At 34.1% G+C, this 26638-nt stretch overlaps 1 protein-coding gene across 2 annotated transcripts in view; it reads left to right on the top strand.

Moving 5' to 3' along the window:
* The first annotated feature begins 571 nt into the window (after positions 1 to 571).
* Positions 572 to 26638, top strand: part of LOC106882771 (arf-GAP domain and FG repeat-containing protein 1) — a 96168-nt gene continuing 70101 nt past the window's right edge. For both annotated transcript variants that reach the window (XM_014933554.2, XM_014933553.2), the window contains exon 1: positions 572 to 809. In XM_014933554.2, the coding sequence (XP_014789040.1) occupies positions 646 to 809 (164 nt within the window). In that variant the 5' untranslated portion in view covers positions 572 to 645. The remainder of the gene's footprint in view (positions 810 to 26638) is intronic.

Genomic DNA, 26638 nt, shown 5'->3' with positions numbered 1-26638 from the left:
CACATGTCAAGCCTAATTGTGTTTATCTGCATCACTGCCTCTCTCTCTCTCTCTCTCTGTATATATATGTGTGTGTATATATATATATATATATATATATATATATATATATATATATAGATAGATAGATAGATAGATAGATAGATAGATAGATAGATATGTATGTATATGTGTTTGTTTTTGTCAAGTTATATATAAAAATAATTCAACGTTAAAATGAAGAATTATTGAATAGTTTTTAGTAGAGTACATATTAACTTAACTAAGGAAAAGGTTGATAGTGACTTCGAAACAATTTTATGTCTTGTTTTATTCTATATATATTATATTTACAAATATATCTAAATATTTACAAGCTTTTATATATGTGATAATAAAAAATGCATACTACAAAATTCAGAAATGTATTTTTTATTCAAAATATATTTTCTGTGGCTCGCATGGGATCAATGCGTGTGATTTAGATTCATCTCGAAATGACACAGTTTTTGGAAGTTGTTTCAAAAGTTTTTACTACAAACACGTTTTAAGAATGAATTACTACTACTATCGCCCCCTGCTGGCTGTGCCTTTCAAGTTAGTTTTACCTCCCTTGGATACACTTGTAGACATACGGAACGCTGTTTTAGTTTCTCGTATAGCAAGATGGCGACTAACAAGAGACGTCAAGATGAAAAACACCTTAAAATGTTACGTGATATGGTAGCTCTGTCTCAAAATAAACAGTGCTTTGACTGTCACCAACGTGGACCAACCTATGTGAATATGACTATTGGCTCTTATGTTTGCACGTCATGTAGTGGTATTCTGTAAGTAGAAATATATATATATATATACACACACACACACACACACTTTATTATATATATATACATATATATATATGTTACTATCTTTTTCTATTTTCATTCCCACTCCAAATAATGCTTTATATTCTGTCTACATTTATAACTTCCTCGTTTCAGGAAAATACAAAAACAAAAACATTGAGTCGGTTATGGTCATTGACACATTATGTCATTTGGAACCTATTTGTTTGATTCGTTTATTTATTCATCACACCAGAACAATTATTCTCCTTATTTCTTCGTTCCAGAAGTCTATATTATAAAACGTAGTAGTAAACAGAAGCTAGAAATTTCTAGCGAGAACTTAATTACTGTTTATGTTTCAATGCTCTTGTTTGTCTTATGTATTACTCTAAGTGTCCCAAACGTCAACTAAATTGTTATCTCGTACTATCGTAATCACTATGTACCCCATGTACTCGAGTTAAAAGGTAACTAACACATTATAATTGCTCCGGTTCTACTCGGCACACCTCTTCCAATCCACTTACTCATTTACCTTAGCTCGGTTCATTTTGTTCTCTCTCGAAAGATTTACCTAATCTCATACAATTTCATATCGTAATAACTGCTAGAGTATTTATAGATGGACGGTTAACATCTGAAGTCAGTTCAGAATTTTGTGTTTAATAGCCAGGCAAATACTTTATATAAACATGTCTCATTCTGTTGGAAATATATTGCTAGTAAATTTACTCCAGTAAAAAGAATCAATCTATATATTTAACTACTTAGGTTTTAATAAATAGTCTAATGGGAACTATAGTATGTTCTTTCGGTAAACAAGCATCAAGTTTTTCTCTTTTTTTCCTTTTTACTTTCCCTCTATGCCGGTAACAATTTACTATTGAAGTGGAAATTGGCGAGCGGGCATATAATATATGTGTATATTGGTATGTGCATCATGCTTCGATTCTATATACTTTATTCGAATTTATCTCTTTTATTTTCATTGTATATGCGACGAAGTCTTAATACGCAAACCATGACATGTAGTGAATTAACTGCAAACCATTAATTGAAAGAAACTCCCCCTTTTTACTACTGGACAGTTAGATTGTCGGAAGTGGTTGCCAGCTCATACTTCCGGTTAGTTTTTTTGATCGGGATCTCATTGCAACAACAGCTGTCTTCGGAAGAAACAGTTGGTGCTTACGTCACGTCAACATCGGAAGATTATTAAACACTAATCTAAGATATGCTAATCAGACTAGAAAAACTATATTGAAGATACTGTGATTGAGCAAAAAGACTAATTTCAATTTCAGTTGAAAAGCGTGTAGGTCAGCTAGCTACCTTTGCTTTAGGCGCAACCTCATCCACCCACTAAGTTAGCTTAACAACATTTTGGAATTCGAAGTATGTTCCCATAAGTCTTTAACTAAATTCTGTATCTCCCACTCACTCTGTCTGTCTGTCTGTCTGTCTGTCTCTCTCTCTCTCTAAACTTGCTGTAGAATGATGTTAAGCATCAGACTGCTGAACACATTTTCTTTTGACGTATAGTTAGAAAATATTTGCATTTCTTTATTACCCTTCTTTCTCAAGCATAATCTATATCTTTATGTTCCCCGTTTTCTAGTTCAACGACTCCACCCCACCGTATAACAAAAAGTAGTCTTTTATACAACAGTTTATTGCATAACATTTATAACCTTAAAATTAACATTTAGAAAATTTGGCTAAAGAAATGCGATTAATAGATTTTTCAACATAAAAACAGCTTTCCCACTTTAATCGCCAAATTTTGCCCTGACCAGCTAAATTATCAAATTATCCAACAGGCACATTTTTTTTTCCAATAAAAAAGAATGAATGAGACAATATTTTGAAAGGCAACAGATTTGTTTTTAGAGAAGTCTTTTGTGATCTTTCCCATTATTAAAATAAATACGTATCATCCTATAGTAGTTTGTTATAAACGTGGGTGTTTTAATTTTAGGTTGCAACTTTCCGCCAAATTAAATGTGTATAGTTGAAAGGACAGTCTGTGTCTATATTGTTAGTAAAAGAGCCAATTAAAGAAATTAATGATACTCGACAGAAATCATCACTGCTAATGTTTTGTGTTGTATTAGAACTTAGTTTATTATCCGATTGATTTAACAAGTAAAAGTATTCGTTATTGGATAGCCGACACATTGGTCTTGAGTTCAGTTTCGAAGGCATTTCATCTACTTCTACGAGTTCTTTAGACCTCTTGGATTACACATGCTTTATTTGGTGTGTTCCTGTTTTATTTTTCTGATAGTGTATAATGTATGCAAATTGTCTTTCAAATTCACGTTTTTATCAAAATATGTTTTAGGTTAAAGATGAATTCCAAGAGTTTCTAATAACCATCACATGCATGCATACATGCCATTTTGCATTCATGCTTCCAATTAACAACAGCTCCACTACAGACGAAGATTGAATGAAGTGTTATAACAATTCATGTTCTAACACCACCATTTCAATTGAGAACTAGGAATTTTCTTATTGGTTAAAAATTTATATTTGTTCTGAGGTTTTCTTGATTGAATTATTGATCTCATCTGTTTACATGTTTTCCATCATGCCATTATACTAATAAATGCTGTGCAACAGGTTTCAGATCATTCATCTTATTTTCTGTCAGGTTTTCCAACATGTCTTATGTTTTTGTTGTTTAACCCCAGGTTAGCCCTGATCAAACAGGCCTATAATCAGATATTCCATTTTCTTAGTGTACCTAGGACTATATCATGCAACATCTTTCTATTTTTAAAGATAGTTGAGTGTGATTGAAGGGAGATTTGGCTGTTATGTGTAGCTGCAGATTAAACAGTAATGTAGAAATCTAAGTTGTAATTATCTCCAACATCAATGATTGTTTGGTCCACTGACAAATGCGCTGTGCTTGGTTACTGGATATGATGTGCTAATTACATCATGACAAAGTTTGCACTACATATACTAGTATATTTATTTCGTTTTTTTTAAAATTTGATTAATGATGTTGATTTTTCTAGTTTGAATTCTTTCAGATTAATGATTGAAAGGGAAAATATGGACGGGGAATAGGTTCTAGATAAATACAGTTTTGGGAAGGAAAATTTTTGCAATCTATTTAAAATGGAAATATGTTTAATTTGGAAGGTGACATAAAAGAAAAGGAATGGCAAGCATATCAAATGTTTTTTAAGTGGACAGTTAGAAAATTAAAAGATGGAAATTTCTTCTAGTGCACTCTCTCTCTCTCAAATAGGAGTGCATAGAATAGTAGTATGGTTGTCTTCTATCTTGGTGTTTGATATATGTACTTGCAACAAAGTAAATTTTGCTAAAAGAATCTAATAGCCAGAAAGTGTGATGAATTACAGTTAGTTTTCTCTTAATGCAAGAAATTTAAATTGAAACATTTTACATTAAGAGAAAACTAATTGCAGTATTTTGAATATTATCAGGTTAGGTGGAAAAATTTATGAAATAATTCAGTAGCTAGTTCTTGCCTATTGTCATTGTTTAATATATTTTAATATACTAAGGGATTAGCTGTGTTAACGATAGTCACTAGCATTGACAAGTTAAAGTTTGCATTGATATAAATCTGAATAGAAGTAAAAGGAGTCTAAGTATGTTGGTATGACACGAGATGAACTAAAACAGTTTCTTTGACTTTATCTCAAGATATATCAATATATACTTCAATTTATTTATTGGTTGCTGCACAAAGGATTACATTTTCAAAAAAGAAAAAAGAAAGAAATGACCCATAATTAAAAGAATATAAATAGTCAATTTAATATATACATACTTGTTTTAATTAATAAAGTTCCATCAGATATACAATTCCTGCTTATTTATTTGCATGAGAGTTTTGTTTTCAATACTACTTTTGAGTATTGGTGATGGGACAAGCGTCCAACCAAAGAAACACATCAAAAATTGGATTAATATAAGAACTTACTTTAGTCATGACAACCTGTCCATCCCATGCCAGCATGGAAAAGTAGACTGAAAAATGGTGATGACTCTTCTGACTGTATTTTCATATACCACTAACAAATTTTTTTTATGTCATCTTTGCTGCTACAGTACATGTTCTGTAGGTCATTGCCAACTCTTTATTTTTCAACTATTGGAATCTTTTCTTATTGCTAGCTATTACTGCCATTGGACATCGCAATTGTGACATCAAATAATAAATCGTGATATGGCTAGGGATTACTGTATAACTGAACAATGCAGGTATTTTGTCACATACACTGCCCACCCACCCAGCTTACCAATTATTCAAGGATTTCTAACATAGACAATAGGCCTCAAATTTAGACCCATTTCGTGTACAAAATATTTATGAAGTTGAAAAATTCGAATTTAGAAAAGTCATAACTAAGTACCACAAAGTACTTATCCAACCCCAAATCAATTTTGTCAATGCACTGCCTTGACAACTTGTATATTTAAACATGAAACTTTCCTCTAAGTTTCATGTTTTTTTTGTTTTTTTTTTATTTTGTTACAAAAATGAAAGAAAGCCTCAGCTAATAGTAATTACATTCAAGACCCATTAAATATTTTTTCTCTCATTTGTAAATTCAAACACTCATATTTATATAAATATTTAGATATAGTTGTCAGAAGCATCTATTAGTTGTGCTTGACCACACTCTAGCATGGAGGTAACAATTAAAAGGATTTAAAGTGACCTACATATTTGCGAAGAATACATTTGCTTCAGTTATTTTGATATGATATTACTTGTTTATGTAGTGTTTGGTTACATGGACTGCTGTACATAAGTCTGATAATGTTCTATATGCCACTGGAAACTAGGGGATTCTTTTGATCCTATGTTTCTGCTCATTCTTCCACAAAATGGTTGACAGATGAGTGGAAACATTGGGTCAGGAGGACCTTTTAGTCATGTTTAGAACATGACAACTTCTCACTGGTTCCATTGGTACCATGGTAAAACAGACCCAGTACACTCAGTAAAATGGTTGGCATTAAAAAGGACATCCTGCTACAGAAATTGTGTGTGACCTGCTTCTTTGAGGGCAGTAACTCTGAATAATAAGCGATCCTACCATGACAACTCATCCAGTCTATGCCTGCATAGAAAACGGATGTAAAATAATGATGATGCTTTCCAGTTCAGTCAATTTTTGAGTTGGGTATACAAGAAGCAAGTGCTGTGTTTCCAGCATACAAGTCAAAATAATATACAGTGTCAACATTTAAGCATCACCACCATTTTTCCAAATCCTACTGCATTTCACATGGAATTTTTGGCACTCCAGCGTTGTCTTGGTGTATAAGTCAACCTACCATTTTTTTCATGTAAATTTTGGTCTGAAAATTTTGGCTTATACATGGAAAATATGGTATTTGGTCCGTGGGTTTTATTCTTTTACTTGTTTGTCATTTGACTTGGCCATGCTGGAGCACCACCTTCAGTTGAATGAATCGACTCCAGGACTTATTCTTTGTAAATTTAGTACTTATTCTATCGGTTTCTTTTGTTGAACTGCTAATTTACAGGAATGTAAACACCAACATTGGTTTTCAAGCGATGGTGGGGGACACAAACATACACACACACACACAGTTTCCGTCAACCAAATCCATTCACAAGGCTTTAGTCAGTCAAAGACTATAGTAGAAGACACTTGCCCAAGGTACCACGCAATGGGACTGAACCTGGAACCATGTGGTTGGAAAGCAAGCTTCTTACCACACAGCCATATCTGCACCTGATTAGATTCTTATTTTATTAAAGGTTGTTGGTACTATATTTGGTGTAGTGTAGAAATTTAAATTCAAAGTAGTTTGCTCTGCATATGTAATCTGGTCCTAAGTTTTCTGTAAGACAAGTATCCTTGTGAATTTCTAATGAATATGGTTTCAGTTCGTTGCAGTTTTAATAGGGTTAAACTAGAAGCATAAATATCACCCTCAGCAGTTGAAGTTTTTTTTTTTCAGAGTGGAAGCAAATTTTTTTTCTACCACAATTAATAAATAATAGTGTCTTTGGTTACAGGTTTTCAACTGGCTAATTACTTAGTCACTGCATTTCTGACTCAAAGAATAAGGAAGTGTCTTTAACTCAGTACAGAAAAACTATCATGAAAGACTTAACTGGAAAAGCTCCATTTTCTTACTAATGTTTACATTTTTCACCATTTATACATTGGTGAATGATACACATACATCATCATTTGAATGTTCACAGTTTCCAATCAAGGTAATATTTCCTACAACCAAACATGTTTTCATGGAAGATTGGAATTGATGATGGTAACACTTGTTTACAACTATCACACAACACGAGAATGTGCATACATACATGTGTGCACACATACACACACTAGACTTCTTTCAGTTCCTGTCTATCAAATCCACTCACAAGGTTTGGTCAACTCAGGGCTATAGTAATAGATATTTGCCCAAGGTGCCACACAATGGGATTGAACCTGAACCCATGTGGTTTGGAAGTAAACTTTTTTTTAATCATAATGCTATATTATTAATTTATGTGAGTCCTCTTTTCAATATGTTCCTGCTAATCTGACATTATCTGATTGAGCATACCTGTCAATAAAAGAAGTCCTGCATAATGTATCCCAGCCTTGCTCAATGTGTCCATTTTTTTTTAATTGTAAGCCAGCAGCATATAGTGTGAGGGAGGATTTGGGTGCTATTTTTAGCAGATTGAGAGTGACCACACAGAACTTCCTTATTGGATGAAATATTTTGAAGAGATTGAAATATTCAGCAGGGTTGGCATAGTCCTTGATACAATTAATGTACTCCTCAGAGACTAGCCTTCAAAAAAAAGATTTTTTTTTTAGTTTGGTTCTGCCCTCATTACCAGTTTAACATCTCTTGGTTTTGAGTATATTTTCAAGAGTTCACATTTGATCTAGGTCTCTGATTCCCTCCTCTCCCATGGTTTTCTTGTAATGTTGAAGCTTCATCAATCTCACTAGTCTGGGGGAACCTGAAGAGGTTAGGGACATACCTCTTCTAATCAAATTATTTAACATTTAAAACATTTGTTTTAGTTATGGCTTTTGCTTCATTTATGAAGAGCATTGATGTATATGAAAGATGCTGAATATTTGATAATTTTGTATTTCAAGATTTTCCCATCATTCAGTGTGATGTGTAGCAAGAGGTGTTGAAGGTAGCAACATTGTTTTTACAAATTTCTCTAGAATCCATTAGTGACATAAAAGAGTAGGTCTCTCAGCTAGATCTACTTCCTCAAAAAGTGTGAAGATGATTATTAAACAATGAGATATACTGAGGATGTTAGAGAATGTTCTTGGCTCTCTCTGTTACCATTGAGATAGTGGAAATGTGTATGATAGAACAATAGTTGGCTGGGTCAGAGGGTTGCTATTCTTTTGAAAGGGCACAATGTAGTGTTTCCAAAGACTGAGATATATCCCTGTAGATAGAGAGGGAAAGATTGATGAGTCTAGTGAGTATGTGCATTGTTTGAGGATGATGGAAAGCTCATTGTCAGGGCTCATGGCTTAGTTGATTTGAAGTGACCACAGTTACTTTTGCATTTGGTGTGTATATGTGTATGGTGCTGAGCATAGTTGAATTGTAGGGAATAGTTTTCTGAGAAATTTACTTAATGAAAGCAGTTTGGATTTGGATGCAAATTGGACAACAAGTGTGGAGGCTTTCTCTGCAGGTGTACTGCATGTAGAAACAGGATTCTGCAAATTTGGTTATGTTTTGGATGCCATGTACTGAGAAGGTTTTATGAAGGGATATATTGTTTGTGTGTCCTTGTATGTCCATCATTGTTAAATTAAGATACATGGAATATTTAAAAAAATTTAAATCTCAACAGGAGCACAGTTGACAGTACTGGATAACCATCCAACAAGTTGACTGTCCCCTTAATTCATCTCTTCTGGCCATCAACATGCAAATGTTCTATCAGGATATTAATCACATCAGTCTCTCCAATCTCATAGGGTTTGTGAAGGCCCTTTCCTCCAGACTAAACCAATAAAAAAACATTGAATGATCAAATTTACCTAATCTATATGTTACAACTACAGGGTGTGTAATTCACTACAGTAAGCATTTGCAGTACTAGAATTGATAAGTTATTCATTGACTTGCAGAAATGAGTTCAGTTCTCAGCATAAAAATGACCTCCTTCAGTGACTGGGTGTCCTTGATGGAGATATGATTTTCACTCTTTTAATGACACATACACTGAAGGTGAGCACAGGTTCATGAAGGGATCAGATGATGAAATGATTGAGAAATTATCAAAATCAAATATATCTGTTATTGTTAGGATATTATGTAATGTTTGTTAAATATTTGTAATGTACATTGAAAAAAGTGTCGTAGTGTTGAGGAAAAAAGGGTCATATGAGGATTATGAATATATCTTTGTAATTTGTTTGAAAGAGTGCAGAGGTATGTGTAATGAGTTTGTAGTATGCTGCACATGTGGCATTTTCTTTTCACTAAGCATTTGTATATCTTATGATCTTAACTAGTTTCCATTTTTATCTGTTTCCACTGGTCTAGTTAAATGTGTGTGTATACCTTGATATGTGTGTGTGATATGATTTCTGGTTTGGTAGTATGTGGTTTTAGTTTTTATTCTTTGTATCTGTAAAGAAACTGTGTTAGGTCATGATCTAATAGGTACAAGTTACATATGTAACATTGAGATATTATTTTCTCTGTGGTAGCTAATTTTATAAAAATGTACAAAAATGTCTACTTACTATTTGTGTAGGTATTTGATGGGTATGATTGATGGAGTTCTTGTTGCTACACATTTTCTACATTCTTGTTTTATGTATTTGGTGTTAGCTTGTTGTCAAATGTTTCTTTTACTACTGTTTTTCATTTTAATTAGTGTGGATTCGTTTGTTTTTCTTTGTTTAGTAATATCTCTTGAACAAAGTTCTTAGGTGCATATGTAATTTTATTGAAAGTTTGTAGGTAAATGTGTTGATGTCAGGATTCCTTGTGAACTTGTAGAAGTCAGTATATTTGATTTCAGCTTTGCAAAACTTGTTTTAGTTTTTGTGGGAGTGTCCTTGTTTATATCTTTTATGTGAATTCATTTATAATAATAATTGCACACCTTATATCTATCAAAGTTTTTTTCCCTTCAAAATATATTTATTGCATTTTTACTAGCTAGGATTGTTTTTTTTGTTTTTTTGTTGAATGTTTATTAGCTATTATTTTTCTCTGACCCTTTATATATTCACTTCTTAAGTAATGAACCATAAATTCAATGCATTTCTTTTGCCTTATAACAATTTTATTATAGTCTAAAAAAAAATCATTTTCTATCATTTTTAGCATGATTTATGAATTTAATAGCATTTTAAAAGCATCCTGCTGCAGCCAATTTATAATACTACTTGTCCACTAAACTTAATATCTGCCAGCTGTGACATAAGAAACTGTTCCAATTCTTTTTATTAGCAAAATATCAGCTAACCTTCTTGGACATTAATTAAACATCTGAGGCCATCTAAAATTTAATCTCATTCCTTCAAGCTATCACTGGTAAATTTTAGTCAAGTTGGTATTAAATTGAAAATACTAGATGATAGCAATTAGTAATTGTTATCTCTTTTCTAATTTTGTCAACAATGTAGTGACATCTGTATAAATAGAATGAAAGAAGCTGGCCTCTCTCAGTAATATAAAAGTCTTCAGATAACATTAGTAAAATACCAAAAGTATTGTTGTTAAAATATTATTTTGTCTCTTTCAATTTGAGTTCAACCATATAGCATGTGGATAATAGCCTGAATGACCATTTAATCCACAGACCAGTGCTCCAAACGTAACGTTTCTACTTGGTTGAGGACCACATGATACACACTGATATACAGTGGTTAATTGCATGAAGGCACATTGCTTAGTGGTTAGAGCATGAGGTAGTGAGTTCCATTTCCTGACCAGGCTTTGTTGTGTTCTTGAGCAAGGCACTTTATTTCACATTTCTCCAGTTCACTTAGCCATAGAAGTGATTTGTGACTTCACTAGAGCCAAGCTGTCTTGGCCTTTGCTTTTCCCTTGGACAACATTGTTGGCGTGGAGAGGGAAGACTGGTATGCATGGGCGACTGCTGGTCTTCCACAAAGAACCTGTTTAAACTTGTGCCTCAGAGGGTAACTTTCTAGGTGTAATCCCATGGTCATTCATGACTGAAGGGAGCCCTTACCTTAATTACATGGAGTAGTATGTGGTACCTCCTCCGCTATTCTGCTTTTCCTGTATACCTGTTGTAATGTTGTCCCTGACAGGCTTGATCAAATTGTCTTAGATACTCATTTGAATGACAAGATATAATCCAACAATCCTGATATGACATACTCCATTTGGTTGAGGACCATACTATGCTGTTATGTAGTCGTGTTATGTAGGATTATCATTATGTTGTCTGATCATGGTGTGTTTCCTCCACTGACCAGTCTATCTGTGTAGGTTCTGATATTGGCTACACTGAAATAGATTGGTAGAATTGATTACAGTGTGATATTTGTATTTATAGAAGTATAATCCTAGCACAGTGTTTTGGGCTAGTGAAGCTATTGATGTTGCTGCTGATCAAGTGTGTATATATGTTTGCCTGGACTGGATGGAAGGTGCAAAAGAGTGTTTTGGGGATGTTGTAGACATGTTTGGTGGTGTTGGACCTATTGTGACAATGTATGTTTGAGCAAAAACTTGGTGCAAACTCTCTTACATTTCTGGCAATATGTGACATTCAAAGTGCACTCATCATCATCATTGTTTAACGTCTGCTTTCCATGCTGAAATAAGTTGGACAGTTTGACTGAGGACTGGCAAGCTAGAAGGCTGCACCAAGCTCCAATCTGATCTGGCAAGGTTTCTACAGCTGGATGCCCTTCCTAATGCCAGCCACTCTGAGAGTGTAGTGAGTGCTTTTCACGTGTCACTGGCATGAGGGTCAGTCAGGTGGTACTGGCATCGACCATGCTCAAATGGTGCTTTTTACGTGCCACCAGCACAGGAGCCAGTTAGGTGGCACTGTCAACAACCATGCTTGAATGGTGGTTTTTACATGCCACCGGCATGGGAGCTAGTCTGGTATCACTGGCAACAAACATGCTTGAATGGTGCTTTTTATGTGCCACTGGCACGGGACCAGTCAGGCAACACTGGCATTGACCATGTTCGTATGGTGCATTTTACATTCCACCAGCACTGGAGCCAGTTTGGTGGGACTGGCATCGACCACGCTCGAATGGTGCTTTTTATGTGCCACCAGCACAGGTGCCAGTCTGGTGGTACTGGCATCAGCCACATAGTTTGTTGTAGAGAGGTGGTGCTTGTTGTTGTTTAGCTTCAAGTTAGCCCTTATCAAGTAGGCCTGTAAAGATATTCCAACTGTAACCAATCTGTTTTTGTATAATGTACAAGGAACTAAGGACCATATTATCCAGCGTACCCTTTCTTAAAATGGTAGGGTGTTGTTTGATGGAGATAAGGTTGCTATTTCTAGCAGATTGAGTAACCATGAAGAGGCTTATTATAGAAAGGTATCCAGCCCTGTTATTTTTGATGGAGCTAATTTATTATATACTTGTGTTGTTATTTTTGTTATGGTCAAATGAGTCTAGAAATGTTTGAATTATGAATATTGAAGTGTATATATTGGGGAATGTGAAGGCTGGTTGTCTTTGATTTTCTCTGGTGGTGTTGGTTAGAAAACTGTGGATTCAGTTACTGCTACTTTCAGATTCAGGTTTTTAATTTTGTTTGTTTTTTTTTTTTTGTGTTTTAGGTCAGCTTTGAGCAAGAAAACCTATGAGCAAAAATGTAACCATGAGCATCTCATCTTTTAAGGGATATTATCTTGAAATTTATTACTCAATATGTGTTTCCTTTTTCAAGATGGTAGGAGTAGAGTGTGATCTAAAGGAATTTGGCATCTCATTCTAGCAGGTTCAGAGACCACATGGAGGGTTGCACATTTGGTTTGAAAATGTCTTGATGGTTTATGTGAAGTTCTTGTGTAACGATATCTGAACAATGGTGGATCGATCTTGTTTGCATATAAGGCTATGTGTATGTTTTACCAGAGGCATAGTAATGATATATAGGTACAGGTTAAAAATGATGTGTGATAGGTTTGATCCTTGTGGTAGTTTGGGGAAATTACATATGGTAGGTATGTATTTATTGTACTTTACATATGCTTAGTGAACTTTTAGATAGTTTGCTAGCCAGCATTTTTGTTGTTTTGCCCAGTTTGTTCTGAAAGAATAGATCTATGATCAAAGGTTTTCTAGATGTGACCATCCTGTTTATTTTCTAGCCATATACTGCATTTTCCCCCATAACATGGTAGATTGTGATTTGAGGGAAATTTAGTTATTTTTTCTTATAGATCAAGCGAACTCTTATGGTTTATGAGTGAGTGGTGGAAAATAGTTTTAAATTTGCTGATTTTGATGTTAGATGGAATGTTTGAGGAGTTATGTTGTCAAAGCTGTCATTTCCCCGACCTTGTGTGAGGTTTATGTGGTTAAGTGTAGTCGTTTTAGTCTATGGTATAAATTCACAAGCTTCTGCAATTATTTTGTTGAATGTATGTACATATATGGTGATGTTATTCTGTGAACCGTAATTTTGTCTCTTGATGGAAGCAGTTATCTCTTTTGGTCCTTGTGATGACTATGATAGGAAGACGATTATAAGAAATTTAGGGGATGGTTTAAGGTTTAATCATAAATGGAGTGCCCATAACTTTTGCAGTTCTGCCTCCTTATTACAGTTTGATACTGTTGATGTTCAGCTTGAACATGTCAGTTGACATGGGCAACTGAGAGGGATATCAGAGGGTTAGTGCTCTGGGAAACAAGGATTGTGAAAAATGGTTAATGCAGGGTTTGAAAGTGAGTTATATTAGAAATGATGAGGAATAGAGATGGGTTTTGTTTGGTAAAACTGGGTGGAGTTTCTGGTGGCTATATGTAGATTAGGAAATGTCTGGAAAGGAGTTACTGTAGTTAGAACCGGATCGGTGTTAGAGCTGGAGATTTTAATATCAAAACAGTAGTACTTTGTGTGTTAGAATTCAGAGCAGATTTAGATGAGATTTTGGTGTTTTGCACATTGTATTGTATGTGTATATATCTTGCACTTAGATGCTACTTTTCAACATTCAAACTGTCTGTTTTGCATTGTCATACTTTTTTTTTCCCATCTGCATGTTGACAACCATAATTACCCTGTCTTCTGTTCTGACATACTGTTTTAGAATTAGATTTTTCAATATATTTTTCGCTTTTCAAGTTAGTGTTAGTCTGAAAAAGATTGACTATTTGTAACTGGTCAAGTGACTACACAGAGGTTCTTGTTAAATTTTGGCAATACAAATTTCTACTAAACTTGAAAGTCAAAGTATTTTAAAAAATTGGGTTGGGAGAAGTTAGGAATTCAGAATTTTTCTTCTCAGTTATAACTTGTTTTCCAATATATTGAGTTATTTACTATTGTTTTAATAAATTTTATCATTTAGAAGTTTACTCTTTACTGTTTTAGCTTATTTTATATCAAATGGTAGAATGTTACTCAGTAGCAAAGTAAGGTACATTATGATTAAAGCTGGATAAAGTTCTTTGGCAATGGGCCATTCAGAATTGTTTAGTTGACACTGTTATTGTTTAGTTCTAGGCTAGTTATGGTCATGAAGACTTATAATCAAAAGTTCTAGCATTCATTTTGTTTTATTTTTAGGCATAGTATACCTAGGATTACATGGTAGGGTGTGCTCTGAGGCAGATTTGGTTGTTTTCTTTGACATGATAGATCAAGAGGACACTTTTTACATTGGTGTATTGAGTTAAAATATGTGTTTTATTAGACATCCTATTTATGAAAACCTCATTTGTATAAGTTCAAATGAGACATTATGTACCTTTGTGCAATTTTGTACAAAAGATTGGAAAGCATTTTTTTGTTAGCTGTCTGCAGTCAGGAAAATGAAGACAAAAATTGGAAGAAAGTTGCATGAATACATAGCTTGATTGAAGAGTACAAACAAGAATGACTTTGCATGCATTAATAATTCATAATCAGGACTAAATAGGATTAAATTTTGAAATGAAACAAAAGACAGTATCTTCATTCATGCTCACACAACTTGAACTTTAGAAGATTTGGTGTTTGTATGATGATCTACCAAAACAAAACTGTTAAATATCCTCTCTCTGACCAGAAGAAACAGTTGCTATTCTTTCATACTGTCAGCATTTTAAAAATACATAAAATATAGTAGAGCATCAAAATCATTGGTGGTCAAACATGACAGTTGTTACTTTATGACAATACCAGGCTCCCTGAGTTTTACATATTTTAGAATTTACAGAAGTGGAATATGATTATTGGATCAATATCTGTATTCTTTTACAATATTTGAAGATTTTCAAATATCTTGAAACATTCAGGAACTGGAATGTTGTTATTGTGTTACAGTGTCTGAAACATTTGCCCTAAGCATTAGAATTTTATATGATGCAGATTTTCATTAGTTTTCTATAAAGATAAACTATGTATTTCATGTGCAACACAGTACAAATTTATATTTTCTTCAGTTCAAATAAACTATATTTTATTTAATAAAATTACTTTTGTTGGAAATAGAACATTTTAAATCATAAAAAAATGACCTAAAAACTTTTGCAGTTCTTCTGTAGATTTCAATGTTTGTTTTTTGTTTTTTTTTTTTGTAATTTTAGATTGCTTGGTTAAAGAAATATGAGCTACCTTCCCAAATTTTACATTCATTAGACTATGTGGTTTTGATCAAAATTTTATCATCTTCAAATCTAAACTTGGCATCCTCAGAATCACGAGTGTTGCATCCATAAAATGTAATAAACAAAATTCATCATGTGAGTTCCAGTATAGTACTTTCCTTCCTTCCAACTGTTATTTTATACTTTGTTTTATATAGGATTGATGAAATTTAGGCTTATAGTTTCAATGCTATTGGGTTGGTTTCTGTCACAAGCTACATTTGTTTGCTGTTTTTCTTTCTGTGTAAATAAATATAGATGGTTGTATTTAAATTTATTGCGCACAGACTTTAGTTGGAGTTTCTTTATGTGCAATCAATTTTTTATATTTCTACATAGATTTAATTATCAAGAGCATGAGAAAAGCTGTTGATTAAAGTGATGAGTTGATTGCACTGGTTATAGTAACATTTTATTTATAATTTGCTTGCAAACCAGTTTCAATGTTTTGAATTTGATGTTCTTTGATATTTCAATCAGACATTGATTTCTCTATGGTGGTGTTCCACAGTTTTACAATTATATATTTGTGTTTTGAAGTTTGCATTAGATTATTTCTAGTAACTGAAGACTGTTTTGTTTATTAAGTGCAATTCATCATCATAATTTTTATATCATTTTTTTTTCCATGTTTGCATGGGTTGGATGGTTTTTCTGTAGTATAATGTTTCTCCACTTGTGGTCCTTTTTCATTTCCATTTTGACATTCAACCTCCTGAGATCAGCTTTTGCTTTTCATGACAATGTCTTCCTTGGTCTTCATCATCTGCAGGTATCTAACTTTTGTTTGGCACATTAATCAACTGTATCTGTCATCTTCCGTAGACATCAAATATCCATATCAAGGTAGTTTTCTTTTCTGCATGCTACAGGTGATTCGTCTTATACCCAGCATCTTCATCTCATTCTTTTCCAACTGTCATACATTCTCTACATTTATATATCTAGTAGAGCATCTCATTTCTAGCTGGCACATATCCTCTGTATTTCATGCAACATTGGCCTTTATATAAGTATTGAACATTCTACCTTTTACTTGGAAAGAGAATCTCTTTGTTGCTATTTGAGGTAATAGTTTCCTAAACTTTTTGACCCTGTTATTCCTCTGCACTGCTAATTTTGTCATCTATCTAATAGAAGCTATAAACTTCTATAAAGCCTTTTAGGAAGCTGAAAGAATTTATTTCATAGATGGTTATACTGCTTACTCTTGTTCATCTGCCACAAAGAAGTCATTCTTTGCTAGCGTATCTTTGATTTCACTACACTTTCTGTACCCCCATAGTTTACATTGGGTGCACTGTATAGATTTCTCATCCAAATCTTTTCTGCATATCAAGCATGGTCACTTCCGAGAGGTCAATAGTCCTGATTTCTTTTCTGCTAAAACTTTTACTAGGCTTTTACTTCCATATCTGGAATTTTTACATTAAATATCTGATAGATTTGACTGAGGTGAGGATTAAGAACCAAATTCTGATGGACCCCTGTTTGTATGCTAAATTCCTTGTTGAACTCATTGCTAATTTTCACCTTGCATCTTTGTATCTGTTGTAATCCAACGTTGGACTGTTATAACATCCACTCCAGTATAGCAGTATAGTTAGACAAGTTAGATGTGACTATGATTGACTACCGCCGACTTCTTGACATCACAATATTTGTAATGACTAACCATATCACTCATCCATTATCATTATCCTCATAACATCTCCCTTTTAAGTTTTTCTTTTTTTTTTCTTAGGGAGTGTAATTTTATTCCTTTTAATTAGCCATAAATTTTACATCACCCCCACCTCCCTTTTTTGAGGTTTCTTTTTTCATACAGTTATAATCTAATTTTTCGTTTGGCACCCACTTCCAGGAACTCCATACATTTTCTTTTTCTTTCACTTGTATGTCTGGGTTCAATTATTTGTAGTGGCATTGATGCTTGAAAAGCATCATATAACCATTCCATTGGTTCTTCCATTCTCTTGGGTTTGCTCTCAAAGAATCATTTTTTTTAGTTGATTCATGTGTCTCTTGTGTACCTGCTTTTCTTCCTTTTACCCAGTATAACATTTTCCTATATGTTTGGTAATCATGCCAGCTTCCCAACTTTGTTTTCCATTCTTATATGCCCTAACAAATACATTTTCACCAATTTTGAAATATTTTGCTGTATAATCCATTGCAGTTTTTCTTACCAGGTAGTAATTTGGCAAAGACTGATTTTGTTTTCCCCACAAACATCATTTCCGCTGGTAACATACCTGCTGGTAACATACCTGCTGGTATATTTAGATTTGGTGTCACATGGTATACTCTTAAGAATTGTTGTAGAGAAACTATCTACTACCACTAAGTAGTATGAACCTTTTAAGGGACCAGTGAAATCGATGTGTAGTCTCAACCATGGCACATCTACTTTTAGTCAAGGTTCACTTTTTATTGTCAATAATTTTGCCACTAGAGCACATCCTCTGCAGCCTTTCACTAAATTTTAGATTTCTTTATCTATTTTTGGCCAGTACATGTAGCTATACATTAAAGCTTTGATCCTTGAAATACCAAGATGTCCAACATGGAATTCCCATAACATTTTCTTTTGTAGTGTTTCAGGTATTACTACTCTCTGTGCACACATCAGTATGCCATCTCAAATTGAGTATAGATTCACGTCTTAGTTCTGTTTCACACCAATCCTGTTCCTATTTACTATTCTTGTCCACAGTATTCGTTTCATTTATGTCATGAATTTGTGTATATTGGGAATATAAATTTGGTAGTAATAGCATAGTCACATTATTCAGTGTGGACATATTTTCTATTGCAGTTGCTCTGGATGGATCCGGTTTCCATCCATTTTTATCTGTTATCTAGCCTGAGTATTTAATTTTTTTCAGAAAGAACTTGTATTTTTCTTCACTTAAAACCATATTCTCTTATCTTCTCAAATACCCTTTTTACATGTTCTACATGTTGTTCGTGTGATTCACTTTTTATTAGGATATTGTCAAAATAAGCAATAGCAAAATCACTGCCAGCATTGTGTCCATTACTTGTTGAAATGTGGAAGAGGCCACTTTCACACTGAAGGGAAGCTGCTTAAATTTAAATAAACAACAGTGTATATTAATGGCTAATAAGTGTGAGCATTCAAATCTTCTACTTGGATTTGTAAATATGCCTCCATTCAATTTTGCGAACACTTCTCCAGGACTCAGCAATGGATAGTTATGTGAGATTAAGCAATCATTCAATCCTGTTGGAAAATCTACACAAACTCTTAACTTATTGTTTTCTTTTTTTACATAGACCATAGGTGCTGCCTAATCTGAGTGGTCCGTTTTCTCAATTATCCCTAGTCTTTCAAGTTCCTTATTTTCCTGTTCTAGTTCTGCAAATGGTACATTACATTTTGGCTTAAATACAGGTGTTGCACTTTGTTTTACTACAATTTTTGCCTTCGTTTTCTTGCAGCAGCTCAGCTCATCCAAGAAAACATCTGGAAATGTTTTATTTTTTATTTCAATCCCTCAGCCACATTTGAACCATCGACTGAACTGACTATATTCCCACACAAAACACTTACGGGCATATTTCACAATTAGATTACCTGAATTTTTTAACACAAACTTTTGCCGTTTTCATTTGGTCATGAAATGTCACATTACACACAAATTCACCTACAAAATACAATCTTTTACCCATAACACCATTTGCTGCTTTTGTAGATTTACTTAATTTTGGCTTACTGATATACTTCCAAGTGTTTTCATTCACAGTGGTAATATCACTTCTAGTGTCTATCTGCATTTTTACTCCTATATTTTCAATTTTCACATTTACAAATTTCTTCTTTGCCATATTACCCTTTTCTTTCAATGACATCTTGTCTATTCTTTCTTATTCATTCCAACGTTTTGTTATCTTGGTTTTACAGTGTGCTTTTACGTGTCCAATTTTTCCACAATGGAAATATTCCACTTTCTTAAATGGGCAGTTTTGTTCTCAGGTGTAGACCTCCACATGCAAAACATGCGTTTGTTTCTGATTTTTTTTTGTCCTGTTTGTACTGTATTTTAATACACACTTGATTTCTGTTCTGCCTGTTTTGCACTTTTTTTCACTTGGGAACAATCTTTATGCTCAATTTTCTCTGTGTTGTATCTTTAATTTACTATTCTTTCACACTTTTGACACTTGTTGTAAGGTTACAGCATGGTTTTGTTCCAGCTCAGCAAGAATTCTTGTTCTTACTTCTGCATCTTTTTCTGCAGTTAGTCCCTGGATAAATATCAGGCACTTGAACATATCTGGCATTAATTGATCCAGTTTGAACTTTTCGCATTCTCTGTTAACTCTGCCAGCATATGTGATGTAGTCCTCCTCATTGTTCTTTTCTAGGTTCAAACATTTCCAGTGTGTATTGAACAACGAACTTTTCTCGCTAAGAATTTTACACAATATGTCTATTGTATTTCTAAAGTTTATATCAAAAGGTTTTTTTGGGAGTACATAAATGCTGTAATGCTCATGTTCTCCTGCTGCCAGTTTTCTTAGGATTAGACATGTTTTCATATCCTTATCTCAATCTTTGCACTCTTTATTGAAGATCTGTTCATATCTTTTATAGTATGTCACGATGGTAACTCCTTCATCTGTTTCATACTTAAATTCCTTTATTGAGTTTGTAACATAATCTGGCAAGAACATCTTTTCAGCATTTTTGGATGACTTTCTATTCATTAATTGCAGATTGCTGTTGTAATAGTAATTGTTGTTGTTCTTGCAGTAGTAATTGTTGCTGCTGCTGCTATTGTTCCTTGAATTGTTGTTGTTGCTGTTTTTGAAACTTGAGCAAACCGGCCAAATAATCTTCCATAATTTTACACTTTTGTATACCGTAAAACTCACATAAAAACTTTTGTGAGTTTGTTTAATTCTCATGAATTTGTTAATTCCTTGTCACCACTATTGTAATCCAACGTCGGACTGTTATAATGTCCACTCTGGTATAGCAGTATAGTTAGTTAGACAAGACACGACTATCTATGACTGACTACTCCGACTTTTCAACATAACAGTATTTGTAATGACTATCACATACCACTCGTCATGTGGGAGGGGTGTTCCATTTTTATTATCCCCATAACATTAAGTGGTAAGCTGGCAGAATCATTAGCATGCCAGGTAGTATTTTGTCTGCTGCTACGTTCTGAGTTCAAATTCGGCCAAAGTGAACTTTGTCTTTCATCCTTTTGGGGTTGATAAATTAAGTACCAGCTGAACACTGGGGTTGATGTAATCGCCACATCCCTTCCCCCAAAATGACTGCCCTTGTGGCAAAATTTGAAACCATTATTATCCCCATAACAGTATCTGGCTTGAACAATTCTCACAAGACATTCATCAACATCTACACTATGTGATCAAAAGTATCTGCACACCCATCTGATAATTAAGTACAAATTTGGACCACTCTCCATGATAACACAGGCAGTCAATATGGTGTTGGTCCACCTTTAATCTTTGTGGCAGCCTCCACTCTTGCTGGCATACTTTCCACAGGTGGTGGAAGGTTTCCTGGGGAATGACAGCCCATTCTTTGCGGAGTGCTGAAATGAGCAAGGGTATTGATGTGGGTTGGTATCGTCTAGCACAAAGTCAGTATTCCAAAACATCCCAGAGACATTTGACGAGATTTAAATCGGGACTCGTTGCAGTGGGACATTGTCATCAAACCACTCCCCTACAACCCCTGCAGTATGGATGGTTGTTTAGTTGTGTTGAAAGACACAATGGTCTTTGACGGACAGCAACATGAAAGTGGTTAAAATGTCAATGTAAGCTTGTGTGGTGACAGTGCCACAAGGAGGCCAAGCCTCCTCCAGGAGAAAAACAATCACACCATGAACCCACCACTACCGAATTTCACAGTCAGCACTATATAAGCTGGTGCATTTTGTTGAACAGTCCCCCCCCCTCAATAATTAGATTGTCATATTGTGTACCATGATTGAGTACCATGTACTCATTGAGTACCATGTACTCCACACAACAATTTCCCACTGTTCTATAGTCCAGTTTCAATGCTCTATACACCATGTGAGGTGTTGTTGGTTATTTGTCTGTGTGATACATGGCTTATGGGAAGCTACTCTTCCATAGAAACCAAGTTTCCACACCTTTCACTGAACAGTCATGGTGCTTGGAATAGATCCTGCTACAGTTTAGAATTCCTGTGTGATGGTGGTGAGGGGTGATAGATACTTAGGCTGTATGACCCTCTTCAATGCTCGACAGTCTCTAGGGTTTAACATAGGAGGTCAGTCCAAATGCTTTTGGGTTGTACATGTTCCTTCATGTTTCCATTTCATTATTACATCAGAGACAGTGAACCTAGGGATGTTCAGGAGGGTGGAAATCTTGTGTACAGGCTTATTAAACAAGTGGCACACAACAAGTGGCACTACATTGAAAGTCTGTTAGTTCTACAGAGCATCCCATTCTGCTATCTAGTGCTGTAGCCAGCTTCTGAGATCATTGACCTTGTATTCTGCATGATAAATGGTAAACCGTGGTGCCCTCTGTGATCTACTCTTGTCATCCTCTGTGATAAACACCTGTTTCACAGGGTGTCCGGATACTTTTGATCACATAGTATAGATTTTAGGCCAACAAGAGGAACACTATGTGGTTGCTTGATCTGCTAGAAATAACAACTAAATTTTACACAAATCTCATTCTATCCTCCTTGAAAAGAACATATTTGCTAATGTGATCCTGGGTTCCCCTGCAATGATAGGAAGGTCACTGCTTTCATCATAAATCAACTTAAGTAGGGTTGCCCTGGGGTTAGAGAATAGCAACATCCTAATTTCCTTAGCACTCACCAAACTTGTGTTGTATCTTCTCAAAGGCCTTCTCCAGTTCAACCCTAGTGCTGTAACCCTACAAAAGAGTTTGTACCTGTATTCTTAGTCACAAGGAATCTAGCTGAGGCTCTTTTCCATCTTAACTTTTGTATGTAACACATAACTACTCACCTTTATTCTAACATCTTTACAAATTTTTGAGATCTACCTTTCACTGTACCAACATTGATGGTGGTGACCATGAAGTTTTGTATTTGAAAAGAAAGTTTTATGGTTGCAGGTAGTTCTTTGTTATTCTGTCATTTTCTGCATTTGAAAGAGAGTTTGTATCAATTTATGACTGTTTAGGTGTTATGTTTAAACATTCTCCTGTGACCACTCCTTAACTTGGTGTTTCTGACGTCATAATTTTTCATAGTTTTATTCATTGGATGATCTTCCTATTACCAACCACTTTACTATGAGGATTCAGTGCATTTTACTGTGACACTAATCTTAGAAAGTCCAGTTTAGTTTCGTCTAATACTATTTGACTGAACTAAACTGTTCCCCTCTACACTTTATTTGGAGTTACTAGTCTTTTAGAAAGCTTGCCTTCATTGTGGCTTGAGGAGCCATAGGGGAAGATTTTATGGTAGGCTGGAGGGTTTATTAATGAATTCTTTGAAGTGAATGGTTGGAGATGGAAGGAGGAGCTTAATCTATACTGAATGGTTGTGGCAGATGGAGTAATGACAGCTGGTTGTGCCAGTCACAATAGTGTGTTGATGGGTGGGAGGAAGTATTACTATACTACTACTACTACTACTACTACTACTACTATTCTTCCAATCTGTTTACTTTATCTCTGAAAAATGTTTGTCATGCAGAAGCTAGAGAGAAACTTTATGATGTTTTCCAATCATTTAGATTGCCTAAACTCCCTGTTTCTCCAGTGATTATATATTTTGGCATGGAAGAACTGATCCTAGTCAATATTTGTAAACATAATTTCATTTCAGTTTTATGATATATACTAAATTTCTATTGTAAAAACAATGTTGTTGCTCTTGATGTCAGTGCTATTGATCATGTGTATACCATGAGAAGTTCCTTGTAAAGTTGCTCAGTTATGGATTATATCTCCAGAAGTTTCCCCAAATTGACCTGTTGCAGTGAGCACTGACAAGGCTCTTACAGACTCACATTTTATTAACCTTTAGCACACATCTTTTCTAGAATTGTTTCCCTGCCACTGCCCTGTTACTACAGGGGAGAAAACTCATATTTTGACATGATGCACCTACGGTGTGCTAAAGGTTAACTTTGAGAGACTTAACCAAAGTTAGTTTATGTCTCCTTTCATATTTCTGTACATTGTATATCAATAGCTTGTTTATTGTTACTCTTAGCAACAAACAATCTTACTAATTTCCTTCTGTTTTAGTTTTCCTCAAAAACCTAGGCACTTCATACACCTTGTAAACATTTTTTCAATGGCTGCACAACAGTCTAATCTTCAACAGCATCAGGATACAAAACTACAACTATCAAGGGGAAAATGATGCACTACATCTGACCCACACATGAACAATGCACAATTAAAACCTTCAAAGGTTATATAAATGCTCAGCTTCATAATCACTGATCATCCTACATTGTTACATCACATATAATGTTGCTGAAACTGCATTCCAAAAGCTATGCTCCTTTTACAGAGCCCATTTCAAACTAAATATCAACTGCATCAATCATATCAGACTTGGGAGGCTTACAGTGATCATGGACTCTAGCCCTTCCTTACTCTCTAACTTGTATAAAGAAAATAAAACTTCCTTCAACAGTTTTTTTTTTTTTTTTTTTTTTTTTTTTTTTTAAAGTTTCAGCTTAGAGCTGCGGCCATGCTGATGCACCACCGTTTGTCAATTAAAATGATAAATTTGATATTTTCCTCAACTTTTACAATTAATCTTTTTTTTTTCTTTTAAATTTGTATTTAAAAAAAAAAACTTCTGTTGACTTCCTTCTGTATGACACATTAGAGCTTAAGTTCATTTCTAGATATGGTTGGTTGTTTGCCAAACACGAGTTCAGTAGTAGAAAGAGAATTAAATTTAATTCTTCCTTCAGTATTTAACAGCACTACTTTTCTTAGACACAACTGACTTAAATAAAAGTGAGGAAGTGATGTTTTTTTTAAAACACAATGATGGCATTTTGTATTCTATTATTGATACTATTTGGGGTGGGATTCTAGACTGAAAATATAGATGCCCTTCCTATCACCAACCCTAACCTGTTTCCAAGCATAGTAATTTTTCACTATACCTGGACATGTTTTCACAGAATATTGGAAATCATATTGGCATTCATTCACAACTATTGTGTGAGGTTAAGACAAGGTGACAAAAACACACACATACATGATAGGCTTCTTTCAGTTTCTTCCTACTGAATCTGTTCGCAAGTCTTTGGTCAATCTGGGGCTATAGTAGAAGACACTAGCCCAAGGTGCTAGGGACTGATCCTGAAACCATGTGAACTTCTTACTACATAGCCATGCCTGGACCTATTAGAAATAACGTAAAACTGTTGACTTTTGAGAATATCCATGATCAGATGTTAATGACCTTAGCCATTAACTCTGAAACACCAGGCATCGTCAATTGATGTTTAATTAGAGAACAGTGTACATTTATCAATTGATACTTCAAAAATTTTACATTGATATGGCCATCATCAAAGGAAAGTGTATATTTTATGGCACATTTTATTGTGCAAGAGACAAACTTATTATTATAGATTTTGAATTTATTTAAACTGAATATATGCATAAAAACTACCTTAGGAAAAGCATTTTTTTTTTTTTTTTTTCCCCCCTATGTAACCCATTCCCACCATTTAAAGACTAATGAAAACAAATTTTTAGTTTTCTATTGTTCAACTCCAGCAATTTGTTGTATAGGAGATTTTCACTTTTTTGGAACTCAATAGTTTTGATGCCTTTGGATGTCTTTTCCTTTTTTAAATTGTGAAATTGATAATGTTGTTCCTAAATGGACATGCTTCTAAACTACTAAACCAGGCCACTACTACAACTCTTAAAATTCGGATATATCTTTTGTGCATGGTAATCATAAATAGATGAGCATAAAATTAAGTGTTAATATACTGAAGCAATTAGAAAAATGTGCTTCATATATTGCTTCACTTGAGAAACTTTTAATACATTAGTATGAATAACTGTTCAGTGAACTGAGTTACGGAGTATTTACTCTTCCTATTCACTTTTTATGACCTAGAAATTAATGACAATAAGACATTAGTACCAAACTAAATTAGGCTCCACTTTAATATTTGGTATACAAAATGAGATGTGCAACAGCTCCTCATGGTCTTCAGCTGAAAAAATGGACTCCTATTATGCTATTACATAATTAGTCTCAACCAAAATTATGCAATAGTACAAGATTAATTGTGCACAAATTCATGAGAAACTGCATCGAGACAAATATTCTCACTGGTTGTGGTAAAAGTAAGACTGTCTTCATTCCTTGCATACCAGTTATACCATCTAATGTCCCATTCCAATTTAAGCGATTACAGTTTCCTACCCATGTTTCTTGTGCCATCAGCATTAATAAAAGTCAGAGCAACAATAAAAGTTGTTGAATTGCAACTTGAACAACCATGCTTTTCACATGGCCAACTTTATGTAGGAGCATCATGTGTGGAAGCAAAAGCAAATCTTTCTGCATATGCTTTCTGAAATAAAACAAAAAACATTGTTTATAAAGAAATATTCACTCTTAATGCCACATGAATACTTCAATACTTAATTTACTATTACTGTCATTACATTACCTATTTAAATGAACTATATTATATAATTGCCATTAGTGTATTGATAAAGAAAAATAACACCTACAACTCACTTATTATTATCATATAATAAACAAACAAAAATTCATGTATGAAATTGATCTTTTTTCTGCTTTAATTATTACATATAAAGATACACACATACAGGCGGATTAAATTATATGATAATACTTTGAATGTAGCTCCCAAAAAACAGTAAATGTAATTGATCAACAATGGGTATTACTGCTAGTGTGTGTGTATGTGTATATATATATAT

The sequence above is a fragment of the Octopus bimaculoides genome, chromosome 3 (assembly GCF_001194135.2).
Source record: "Octopus bimaculoides isolate UCB-OBI-ISO-001 chromosome 3, ASM119413v2, whole genome shotgun sequence".
Lineage (NCBI taxonomy): Eukaryota > Metazoa > Mollusca > Cephalopoda > Octopoda > Octopodidae > Octopus > Octopus bimaculoides.
The sequence above is the reverse complement of the archived record's forward strand: the minus strand, read 5'-3'. Positions and strand labels throughout refer to the sequence as shown.